The following is a 13,180-nucleotide window of genomic DNA, read 5'->3' as shown; positions in this document are numbered from 1 at the left end:
AGTCTTTACAGCAGATAAGACGAAGAAGAAATTCTTGAGAGAGAGAGAGGAAAGGTAGAGCACAATCGGTTACACAGAGAGGGAGGAAAGCCTTCATCTTTACGAGTTCAAGCTTGGGGGCAAATGATATGGGATTCAGGCTCCTTTTTTCCTCTCTCTTCAATGTGTTCTTTCTCCAAATGGTGTACTTTACTCTCAAGATTCGAGTCCATATAATGGAAAAGGTTAAGGCTACCTAGTTTTGGAATCCACATTAATGACGTAGAGATTTACGGTTTTCCTTTTCTTTTGATTTTCTTTGGCTTCTGAAATCTGAATTCTTCTTCCTTCCCGTTTCGTCTATGTTATGTCGTCTTCTCTCTCTCTCTCTCCCTCTCTCCCCCTCTCCCTCTCTTTTATTTTTTATTTTTATGGCCTGACGTAACATGCCGATTTTCCTAAGTTTTTTTTTTACCTTGTTAAAGTCTATTTGCAACCGGCCACGTGGGATGCGGTCCCCGTGGCCGGTTGCAAATAGACTTTTTCTATATCTTTATACAAAAAAACCATGGTATTTCGATTTTTATAATCAATATCTTAAAACTTGAGAGATATATTAATTGTTATCTGCTAATAAATTAATGGAAAAAAAAATTAGGAATTAATGCGTACGGACATGCTAATTATGATGAATCTAAACTTAATTAAATTGATAAGAATAAAAGTCAAAAGGACCATTTATAATAAGTTGGATGATGTATTTTCGCCATTTAGAAAATTTCAATATAAAAAACAGCTAATTAAACTCATAGAAGGGGAGAGAAAAACTATAAAATTAAATTGCGTACATGAGTTTATTATAAGCATTGGGAAATTAAGACCAGACTGATCACATAAATATCGATGGTGATTAAGACGATCGACTTAATTACTAGATTCTAAAATACGGTCGAAGTACTATATATATATTACAAATCTAAGTTATAACTACTACGTACTAAAACTTCGATCAATCCCAACCGATTATATATTGCTTAGGTCAACACGTATTGTACTGATGATCACTTTTAATCAATTAAGCTAGGATACTGGGATTGATACACAAGGTTAGCGAAGTTCTAATTTATAATGGTGCAACGAATAACGATAGTATGGCTCATCTTAAGTCCAAACCCTAAATTAAGGCAGCTAGATAGCGATAAATCCAAGGGAGACTGTAATCCTTGGAATCATTGCTCAATTAAAATTTCGCTAGGATTTTGCCAAAAATATTGCAACTATCAAAATCTGTATATCTGTATGCATGCATGTATGAACATAATAGACTGGGTAATGATTCCAAATTCCAAACCCATATGCAGGAGTCTTGTTAAAGTTTCTTCACTGCGCAGCAATCCTCATTTCTCTCTCTCTCTCTCTCAAAAATCGTAAATACGCAAAAGAACCGCACCGCCCTCATCCACCATTTATAGAGATGACATTCAAATTAAGCTCCAGACTCCTCTATTTCGACTAGTCAAGAACACTGAACGAGGCGGTCTCCATCGTTTACCACAGTTTTAACCTTTAAAGCTCGCCCAACCTATGGACGACTCCGCCCCCACTCTGCACCTTCCCCAAGACACCGACTCTCCTATCCCCCCCTTTTCATCCATCACAGACAACACCAAAAGCAGTGATGGAACCACCACCACCAGTGCTGATAACAGTAACTGCACAAACAGCTCAAGCAGTACCAGTCGGAGGTGCAAGGGTAAAGGAGGGCCCGACAACAACAAGTTCAGGTACCGCGGAGTGAGGCAGCGGAGTTGGGGAAAATGGGTGGCCGAGATCCGAGAGCCACGCAAGCGAAGCCGCAAGTGGCTGGGAACCTTCGCCACCGCGGAGGACGCCGCGCGCGCCTATGATCGCGCCGCCATTATTCTCTACGGCTCTAGGGCTCAGCTCAACCTCCAGCCGTCGGGGGGCTCCACATCCCAGTCGTCCGCATCCACCCGTGGCGGTTCTTCTTCGTCCTCGACTCAAACCCTCCGCCCTCTGCTTCCTCGCCCCTCTGGATTTGGCTTCACCTTCTCTTCTACGCCTTCAACACTTCCAACGATGTCTTCGTCGGGTATTGTACCCTATGGGATCTACCCTAGTGGTAGTCCGTCGATACTGAGCCTTAACAATATGGTACAAAATCCTCAACAAATGGTCCAACAGTATCAGTATCATCAGTCTTGTGATGGGACTGTTGGTGATGGAGTTGACCGTGCGGCAACAACAACCTCGTATCAAAACCCTTGTCATCAACACAGCTATCAGCAGCAACATCAGAATTATTTGTACAATGATATTAACTCGCTTGTGGGCTCGGTGGATTCAAGCTTGTCTCTTTCTAAGCAGCCCGTGGTTGCACCGGTGGCTCCAGATCCGGTTGGGGCAGTCGGACCTGGATCTCCATCTGTGTGGCCGCTGACGAATGACGAAGTGTATGCACCCAACCTTTGGGACTATGGTGATCCTGAGTACGATAATCCTTTCTTGTTTGATAATTTTTAAGTCCTGATCGATGGTGGGTCTGCATATTTTTGCTCGGTTTCATTAAACGTTTAGACACACTGGCTTGCATGCAATTAGTTTTCGATCGAGGCGTTATTGCTCCTGCACTTTCTCCTATAATTCAGTATGGATCTCTTTAAATTAATAGTTTAGTGGAACTAATATTCTGCAACAGTACTTGTTGAAACTGCGTTTTATTGGCGATGGGATATAATAGTACCCCTTTCGATTTGAGATTGATGTCGATGTTGAAGATGAATATGGTAGGACTGCCCAAGGGATTGAAGTGCATGCGGGGTGAGAACTAACTACGGTAAAAAGCCATGGGCCGCAAGCGATCAAGAGCCAACTATCTTACTATCTGTGGCTAGCTTGTTTCGTTGATCTCCATAAGGGTGGAAGAGATCCACAGGTATGTATGATTGCTTGTATGATGTAATGAAATTTTAGTTATGGAGGTTTTCAGATAGGAATATTTTTCGTTCTAGCTAAGTTTAAAGGGCTGCTGGGTATGTACTTTAATTGGCATTTAAAGAGAGCATATTATTCAGTAAAATTATATTTTTTTGTAAGTCTATTTTTTATTTAGTTTTAGTCTTTTGCGAAACTCATATTAGATCCTATTTCTAAGCTCGCACGTCGTTGATTTTTCTGGAGGCCTTTGGGTTTTGCCCTACTTTTGCAGCTCTTTATTCTGAATGCTTATTTTGAAACAAAATTCAATTAATCTCCCTATAAAACTAAACACTTTAATTATATATGCTTTTGTATAATTTAGATGGAAAGAAAAATGGAAAGAAAAAAAGTTCATATTCTAAGGCATCATTGAGCTGCATGCACCTTGAAATTCTGTTTCTTAGAACTGTTCACGAAATGAAATTCACTGCTCGGTGAGGTGTATTTGATACATGTACAGTTTCGCAAGCAATCGATCGACTTTACTCACGTGATCAGTTTGTAAGAAACTTTCAAGGAACCTCTTACGTACCACTGTTTGTTAATTAAGGGCTTAAAGATAGAGGAACCAATTTCAAAGTAAACCTTACAAATGCATTTCCTATATATGTAGACATCGAAAAGTACTGATGTTTAGGAAACTAAGATATACAATGATGACAGGCCTAGCTTTTGTTTTCCAAGTACTGCTCCTCATGGTTCCATAAATACAGTTAGGTTTTCGAGTACTTTCGTTCCTTGGGTTGGGAGGGTTTGCTAGGGAAAGGATGGCGCTGATGATCATGTGCTTCAAAATGCCCTAGGGAAGATTTTTCAAATTGTTCAACATATATGCTGTAAGCAGCTGAGTGAGCATTTTAGATATTGTAGTACTGGTCCTAGCTTGCGCTTTGTTCTACAATTAATTGAGCAGCGATTTTAGGATATATAGGATGTTTTGATGGCTAGTACTAAGAACTCGTCGTGCATATATATAATAATAAACAGATTGCTGATCTGATGCATCTGACCATAATTAATAAGCATCAAGTTCCTCGATTTGTTTTTTCATCATGTTTTGTTTTGTTTTTTGTTTTTTGTTTTTTCGATCTGATGACTTTATCGTGTTTTATTTGTTATGTTCACCTTAATTGATGCGTCTGTGACATGATATAGTGTTGAATCATTGAGTGGACGATTTTGGTGATGAAACTCATCGCCTCTATAATCTAGCTATATTTTAACGATAGATCACAAACGTACGTGTGCTTGATCTCGTTAGAACCACCTCTTCTATATATATTATCCGCACTCCATTTTATGCTTATATATGCAGCATGAAGGACTTTGGCTAGGGAATTAATTTTATTAAACATGATCAATTATTGCATTTGGTCGCCAATGAAAGTACATGTATAGAAACATGCACCATACATGTGTGGATCTTCTAATCCAAATCAGGCTTATTTAGTATTATCTGAAGTTTCCAGGTTTGAAAACTTGGATCTTTCTTGAACATGCATTGCAGTTTATAGTAAATGCATGTTTGAAGTTGTCTATTACAGTACGATCGAGGGATCAGTGCTGATAAATATATACAAAGTGTAGTTATCATTTCGTTGACTCTGATATATATATATATATATATATATATATATATATGCATTCAAATCCTTCATGTATGTAATTGGGTTTGGATAACGTAAAATCTTCACTTCTTTCAAAAGTTTAAATTGATAGGAAGAAGTAGATTTAATTATTTATATAGTATTTTTGACACTCATTCTCACATCATGTGGGCCAGCTAGACTTTCCCTCAATAAGTGGGTCCAACACATAGAATATTTAATTAAGCTTAAGCTGATGGGACACGTTGTAACTTCATATGGTATTAGAGCAAAAATAATGAGTTGAACACTAATTAACTCTATACTCTATTTCATTTAATTAAATATTTTACGTGCTGAGCCTACATGTGAAGGGAGTGTTGAAGATATAAATTAAATAATAAAATATACATGTTTCCAATATTTTAAGTTTTTGGAACAAGTGAAAATTTCACAAATAACCATACATTAACTTCAAATGGTTTAATTACTGTTAGACTATAGTCAATACTGGCCATGCATGGTTTCTCTTCTCCACAGAGAAATTATAATTATCATTTTCTCAACCACCATCTTTTTTCAAACAAGAGTCAGTCACATGCAGATTAGGTCTTGTTGTAAAATTGTTAGAATAGAAGTTTTAAATTTTACCAATATTTAAGAACACAATAATTATTTTTTTCAAAAGATGGAGGTCAGGCCTCATTATTATTCATCCTCATAAAGGCTGAGGAAAAACCGTGGTAACAAATAAAAAACATTATGAACTTCACAAAAAAACATCTCAAGAAATAACAACCAATTAAAGACCTCTAGCTCTAAATCTTAGAAACGAAGAAAAGCACAACCCCCCTTATCCAACCAAAACAGACCACGAAGATGTCTCGACAACTCTGAATGTTGATTCCAAACCTTGCATACCCTGAAGCACCAAGACGAGCAAGACCATTAGCAAAGGAATTAATTTCCCAGAAAATATGTCGAACCCAAAAACAAAGACGCTCCAATAGATTCAAAGCTTCCTCCCAAACCCTAGGAATCTTCCAAGTACCAGAGGCCACATCTCTTCTTACTCAACCAATTAATCACCAACATAGAATCCATCTCAATCTTCACATTTTTAAAACCCAAAAAACTCACCAGTCGAAGACCTTGAAGAAGACCCATAAACTCAGCAACACTATTCAACCGAATGCAGTCAAGATAGAAAAACCAGAGATCAACTCCCATCTATGATCATGGATTATGCCACCCGCACTAGAAGAACCTGGCTAGTTCCCTATCGAACAGCCATCAACATTAAGTTTAACCCAATCCAAGGAAGGAGGAACCCATTTGACTGATTGAAGAACACAATATTTATGGATTATAAAGAAAAATCATAGAACTATATATGCTCTTATATTTATACTTTCCAAAGTTTTCAATTTATTACTACCGAATTATCAGCTGTGTTTGCACATTTGCCAGCTCTTGATCTCCGCCAGCACCCATTATTAAACACATATGACATAGCCATGGGAGGGATTTGGGCCGCTCGTGATGGCACTATATATCATCCCCGTATGCATGCTTAGCCATTCCCACTGACACTTTAGTGAGTTGACTCTCCAATTGACTCGGTGATCCATCAAATTGTAGTGGAATATTGAAATTTGAACTCCTCCCATGAATACTTAATAGTCAATATATAGGCAGCTTATACGTCCCTTAGAAAAATAACTCTTTTTTTGTGTAGTATGCAGTTGTTTTGTGTAGTTTTATTCTAAGTCAAAGAAAAGGAAACATTGGTGTGCCCTTGTTAATACTATTCCGTTTAAAATCCTTCTTTGTTGCAGTTTTTTCTAGTTTTCTAATTAATGTTACTGTGGATTACGAACTAAAGAAAAAAATAATTAATATTTGATCGTGTTTACAAGTAATTATAAGTAAAATACGTTATACCGTAAACTAGTTAAAGAAATGTAAGCATTTTTTTAAGGAAATATCTGAAGAAATATATATAAATAAATATATATATATATATATATGCATAGAAGCTCCCGATTCAGGAAATGAAAATCTTACATATCACTACAATGAGATGAAATTCCCATCAATCTTTGACTTTTTCTTTTAAGAAATAAATGAAAGTATACTATTATGTATAATTCGATGAAAGTGTGATGCAAAATACAGTAATTCGTCAGTTGCCTTGAGTTTGAGGAAATAGTCACCGGCCCAAGTATTGGGCCGCGCTATATCAAGGATGTGAAGCCCAATATTACAGCACATGTTTAAGACTACTCGTCGGATAAAAAATAAGCCCAATCTTCTCCTGAGACCGAATGTCGCCGACTTATTTACTAGGGTTTCTCTAAGGGATATAAATACTCTCAAAGGCCCTATCTCAGGACAATTTGCTCTCTGCGCAGCGTTATTCGGACTACTCAAGGGTTCTGGAAGCAAGGAAGCGAACAAACATAGCCACCCAATCACCATGAGAGCCAAGGTTAGATCGATCTTGATCACATTCAATATACGCTGTTTCTTGATCTTAAATGTTTGTTCCTTCCGAATATATAAACGATTTTTGTTTGTGATTTCGTTTGTGGATTTGCTTTTTGTCTTTTCAGTGGAAGAAGAAGCGCATGAGGAGGTTGAAGCGGAAGCGCCGAAAGATGAGGCAGCGATCCAAGTAGTTCTATTATCAATAAATTGTCGTTTTCTGTCTAATGGTTGGTGATTAGAGATTCGTTGTGTTCTCCGTTTTTTATGTTTGTACTAAAGCTCTGAAAACTTTGGAATTCTGTACTACTTAATGAGATTTTAATACTTTTAAACTAAGGTTATAGTGATGAGGAATTCGAGTTGTATCTCGTAACCTGAATGCACAATTTGGTTATTTCCGATTTATATTTGTTGTCTTTGATACTCTAGCCTCTGTGTTTCGTTGTTTTTAGTCTCAGGCATTGTTTCCATATCATCGTGCTTTCCGGGTCGTATATGTAGGAGTCGAGCCAACTGAGCTTCGAATGTCCTACCTCAGATAAAGGCACGTACACATAGGTTTTCTTTCTACTATCTGGTTCCATGAGTCCTGGCTCCAACAGTATCTCACCCAAGTAGGACACTTGAAAAAGTTAGAGGCTGACTCATGGGGGTTCAGGTCCCATTCCATGTGTACGTGCCTTTACCAATAGAGAGAAAGTCTTGCTATATATTAGTTATTTGGTTGGATTGAGCTTGAGCTCACCTGAGTTTTGAGTTTGGTCGGTTCATAGGGTTCCGATTATACTGCCACTCTGGTGATTTGATGGAGGCTTCCTTGCAAGACTTTGGCGTAGGTTACTGCTGTTTGGCCAAATCCAATAAAATTACTCAAATGGCTAATAGGATATGAAAATACGCTATATTGGATTAGGCTTGTTTACTATTACTCTTGTTTCTGGTTTCGCTCTTCCACTTATTTTGGTTTCACTTGGATGTGTTGTGCAATATATGTAAGTGAAGATTTATGCAAGTGCAATTTAGTAGTTTAGTAGACTTTTTTTTTTAAGTGTAGATTTATGCAAGTGTAGTTTAGTAGTGCAATTTAGTAGTTCAGTAGTCCTTTTTGAAGAAATTTGATTTGTAATTAAGACATTTACATAGAACTTTAGATGAGTTTAATTAGAATGGTAAAATAGGTAGAATGGTAAAATATGATAAAAATTAATATTGCGGTGAGCTGGGTTTAAGAAATTTGAGAACTTTTAACAAGGCACTTCTCGGGAAATGTTTATGGCGTTACCATCATGAGGGGGACACTCTTTGGAAGAATATTTTAGATGTTAAATATGGGAGCATTTGGGGAGGGTGGTGCTCTAAGGAAGTCAGAGGGGCATATAGAGTGGGAGTTTGGAAACTGATCCAGAATAGTTGGGATGATTTTCTAGTCAACTACAGGTTCTTGATGGTAAGGGGCACACGAATCAGGTTTTGGCACGATATATGGTGCAGAGATGTTGCTTTGAAAACTAATTTCCCCTCTCTGTATAGGATTGCGTCTGATCAGGGCTCCTCAGTGGCTGATAATATGTGCAGAACCGTCGATTCCATTCATTGGTCTATGAGATTCACCAAAGCTGTCCAGGATTGGGAGGTGGGAGCCATCACTGATTTCTACAGAATCTTATATGCGCTGAATAATAGGGCAGGAGGGAGGATAGCTTACTTTGGTCATGCACAGGGAATAAGAAATTTTTTGTTCATTCATACTACAAGGCCTTGGTGAACCATTCCCCTAATGCTTTCCCGTGGAAGAGCATTTGGAAGAGTAATGCTCCTCTCAAGGTTACTTTCTTTGCTTGGTTGGCCTCCCATGGTAAAATCTTAACAATCAACAAATTAAGAAAGCGTGGACTTTGCAGAATAGATCGGTGCTACATGTGCAAACGCAATGGTGAATCAGTGGATCACCTTCTTCTTCAGTGCAAAGCAGTTAAGGTATTGTGGGATATAATCTTCTTGAGACTCAGTATCGCATGGGTCATACCTAAGAGGGTGATAGATCTTTTGTCTTGTTGGTGAGGGATTAGTGGCAATCGCCAAATTGCTGCTGTATGGAGTATGGTACCTTTATGTTTAATGTGGTGCACGTGGAACGAAAGAAATGGTTGCTGCTTTGAGGATAAGGAACGTTATCCAGACAGTTTTAGGGATTTCTTCTTTCATACTTTGTTGCTTTGGGCCTCTTCTATTGTATGGGATGGAACGAGCCTTAATGTTTTGTACGCTAGTATCAGTAGCATGTAGTTTGTAATTAGGCATTTTCCTGTATACTCGGGCTTTGTCTCTTTACGTGGATCAATAAAACTTCTTTTTAGCTATAAAAAAAATAAATATTTTTTAAATAAATATTATTTTATTACTATATAATGAATAAATGAAATATCCAATGTGGAGATTTAATGTGAATGAAATAATCAAAAGTCAAATTTATCACATGTTATTTTATTATTATATAATGAAAAAATGGTTATTCCAATATGGGAATTTGATGTGAATGAAATAGTCAAAATCAAAATCATCTCATATTACTATAAGTGGAGTTTGACTTTGGCTTATCCATTAAGAGAACTCGCCCTTAAGTAGTATGGGTTTGCATATTGATTGCGTTTGGTGCCACTTTACAAATAGATTTATTTATTTATTTATTTTTGTATGCAAATTTCATTAATGAAATAGAAGCTAATACAAAGTCTAATAATAATTACACAAATAAATAATTATACAAATAAATAGGAAGGGTCATTTCCATTATGAAAGTCCAGGAGACATTGCGAGATTGAAATGAGAGGTATACTTCCAAATTTGAGTTTGGAAGCTGCCCATTGCGCCAAGTTATGTGCGCAATGATTCTGAGATCGATATATTTTTTTCACCTTCTAGTCTTCAAATCTGTGCAGGCTATAGTGAATTTCTCTTATTATGACTTGTATTGTCCAATTTGTGGCTGCCTTTGGATCTAATATAGCTTGTATAACCTGTTTTGAGTCTCCTTCTATTACAATTTTTTTAATACCCTTGATTAGTGCTTGCTGGATAGCCATAAGTGTTGTTGATGCTTCTCCTATGTTTGGGTTGGTGCTGCAAATGTAATCTATCTGAACAAAGATTGGGATTCCACTTTCTGATCTGCATATTGAAGCTATGATGTTGCCTTGATCTCGGACTACTACATCAAAAGTTAATGAATGGTAACCTTCTGAGGGAGTCTGCCATTTCAATTCCTCTTGGTGTTCTTTGATGATCTAGGGCTTCTATGTTCTTTATGAAGCTTTTTTACTCTAAAAACAAACCACTCAGGAGTTGGGCATTGTTTATTATGGAGAGCTTGGTTTCTAAGAAACCAGAGATTTTCCATGGCCAGAGTAACAAAGAGTTGGAATGGTTGAATTTCCTTTGCTAGGATTTTTATGAGGTGGGCAAGATTGAGGACAATTTTGATTCAATTTGAGATTGGTTGATTGGCAAAGGTGGAGATGTTGATTAGTCATTGGGATTGTCTCCATAAGATTCTTGAGAAGGAATGGTTAAGGAAGAGGTGGGTGAGATTTTCTTCTTCAGTCTTGCAAAGGGGCAAAGGGTTTGATCTCCTTGAATGGTGGGTATTACTCTTTAGATGAGTGATTTGGTCGGAAGAATATTATGCATTATTTTTCAGAGCCAGAGTTTTAGTTTATCTTGCATTTTGAGTTTTCAAATTTTTTTCCAAATTTTAGAGTTTTGGTTTTCTGTTAAGGGATTTTGGGTATTTGTTAGGTTGGCATAGGTTGATTTGACTGAGAATTTGCCACTGTTATGATGTGCCTATTTGATCTTATCTTCTTTGTTAATGTAATCATGTGTTGAGAGTGGAATTTTGAGGATGCCACTAACAGTTTATGTGTTGAAGAGGGTCTGAAATAATAATGAGTTCCATCTTCTTGGTTCTTCTAAAATGCGTTCAGAACCTCATGTTTTGATCATATTGAGGTTGGTTGGATTTGGTTGTGGTTGAAGAGAGGGCAAAGTATAGATCCAAAGATCTGACCAAGCTCTAGTTGAGACACCATTGTTGATTTGGACACAAATACTGCTTTTGATGAAGTCTCTTTGTTTCAAAATATTTTTCTAGAACCATGAATCCGAGGGTCTTGCTCTAACTTAAAAAAAAGTAGTGTTTCTGAGGTATTTTGTGGTGAGAATGTTTTTCCAGAGATTGTTTGTGTCATTTATGATGTGTCATGCGAATTTGGAGATGAGAGTTTTGTTAAACCAGCAATTTTTTTTAATGCCTAGACCCCCTAGGGATTTTGGTGTGCAGATTGAGTGACAAGATTTTGGAGTGAATTTGTAAATGTTTTGCGCATCAATACCCCACCAGAATTTTCAAAAGAATTTGTCTATTTGTTTTGTTGCAGAGCTTGGAATGGCACATGTTGACATGATATAGGAAGGGAATGTGCTGGCTACACTTCTAATGAGGGTTGTTCTGCCAGCTTGTGAAAGGATTTTTGTTTTCCATCCTTGTAATATGTTTTCAAATTTTTCCATGACTTCTTTGCAAAGAGATTTCTTATCAGCACCTATATAGAGAGGCAAATCAAGATATCTCAATTTAAAGATGTTATCTTTGAAGTTCAGGTGTTATTACTCTCTCTAATTGTACTGTTTAGGGGTGCTACCCGCATGGTGCGGGGCGGGGGCCCCCCCTCCCCGCCCCCCGCCCCGCACCATGCGGGTGATGGGGGTTTTTCCCCCGCACCCCGCCCCCGGGAGGCGGGGAGGCGGGGAGGGGGTGATGGGGGTCTAAAAATATTTTTTTAGACCAAAATTATAATATAATTTAAATAATAAATTAAAATTTATAAATATAAAAAAAATTTAAACTCATTAGAGTTAGATTTTGGATTGATTTGGCCTCCTAGGCCAATCTTTATATAGGAGACCAAGGCAATACAATAGTCATCTTTAAGCAATGTGGGACTTAGTAGTAAGTCCCACATTGCTTAAAGATGACTATTGTATTGCCTTGGCCTCCTATATAAAGATTGGCCTAGGAGGCCAAAGCAATCCAATGACTTGAATATAATTTTAAGTCTTTTATAAATTGTGTATATTTATATACAATATATTTATTTAATATATATAAATAAAAATTTTTTTTTTTAATGTGGGGCGGGGGCGGGGGCGGGGCAGGGCCCCGCTGGGGTCATCCCGCCCCCTGCCCCCGCTATGCTCTCTCTATGCGGGGTGGGGGACCCCGCCCCCGCATGGGCGAAGCGGGTTAGCCCGCCCGCCCATGCGGGGGCGGGGCGGAAGCCGGGCGGGGCAGCGGGGGCGGGGCCCCGCTGCCCACCCCTAGTACTGTTAGAGATTTTTTGCTGAAATGCATGGAGGATTTTTTTAAGTTGATTTTTTGGCCAGACCAAGTTGTGTATGTTTCAAGGCTTCGGGCAAAGGATTAAGCATTCTTAGAGGTAGCCTTTCCAAAAAAAAATGAGCATCTGCAAGAGAATGTGAGTTAGGGAAGGACCTCTTGGTTTATCTTAATCTCTTCAATGTTATTGTTCAATTCCTCTCTGGTAATTAACCTGGATAGAACCTCACTCCCCATTATGAAAAGAAATGGGGATAGTGAATCCCCTTGTCTAATTCCACGAGAGAGTTGAATCAAATCAGTGAGAGTTTCATTAATGATGATGGAGAAAGTAACTGTGGTAATTTGCTCCTTTATCCAATTTGTCCAAGTTTGGTTGAACCCAAGGGATTGAAAAATATTAAGAATAAATGGCCGCTCCTCGTAGTCAAAAGTCTTCTCCATGTCAATATTTATGGTCATGAGACTAGTTTTTCCTCTTTTTTTTTTTTTTTTTTTTTGAGATGGTGGAAGACTTCTTGGGCTAGGGTTGTGTTCTCTTAAATAAGTCTTCCAAGTAGAAAAGCTGTTTGATGTGGTGAGATATGTTTTAAAGGACATTTTTAAGCATGTTTGCTAGGATCTTTGCTATGATTTTGTAGCACACATTGGCTAGATTGATGGGCCTGAATTGTTGTTCAGTGTTTGGGTTCTCATTTTTGACAAGGGCAATGTTGGTGTGGTTGAGCTC

The 13,180-nt window shown here is 37.9% G+C and overlaps 1 protein-coding gene and 1 long non-coding RNA gene across 2 annotated transcripts; both read left to right on the top strand.

Moving 5' to 3' along the window:
- The first annotated feature begins 1,383 nt into the window (after window positions 1-1,383).
- On the top strand, window positions 1,384-3,091 carry LOC108991752 (ethylene-responsive transcription factor ABI4). Its single transcript, XM_018966138.2, has one exon. The coding sequence runs from the start codon at window positions 1,564-1,566 to the stop codon at window positions 2,521-2,523; it is 960 nt and encodes a 319-aa protein (XP_018821683.1). The 5' UTR covers window positions 1,384-1,563; the 3' UTR covers window positions 2,524-3,091.
- Window positions 3,092-6,903: 3,812 nt separating this feature from the next.
- LOC108991753 lies at window positions 6,904-7,481 on the top strand. Its single transcript, XR_001996197.2, has 2 exons — window positions 6,904-7,056; window positions 7,181-7,481. It is a non-coding gene; the product is annotated as an uncharacterized LOC108991753 (long non-coding RNA).
- The last annotated feature ends 5,699 nt before the right edge of the window (window positions 7,482-13,180 follow it).

The sequence above is a fragment of the Juglans regia genome, chromosome 7, assembly GCF_001411555.2.
Source record: "Juglans regia cultivar Chandler chromosome 7, Walnut 2.0, whole genome shotgun sequence".
In the NCBI taxonomy this organism is placed as follows: Eukaryota; Viridiplantae; Streptophyta; class Magnoliopsida; order Fagales; family Juglandaceae; genus Juglans; species Juglans regia.
The sequence above is the reverse complement of the archived record's forward strand: the minus strand, read 5'-3'. Positions and strand labels throughout refer to the sequence as shown.

Coding starts and splice junctions, on each gene's coding strand:
- LOC108991752 (XM_018966138.2), top strand. CDS start 1,564: ATGGACGACTCCGCCCCCACTCTGCACCTTCCCCAAGACACCGACTCT.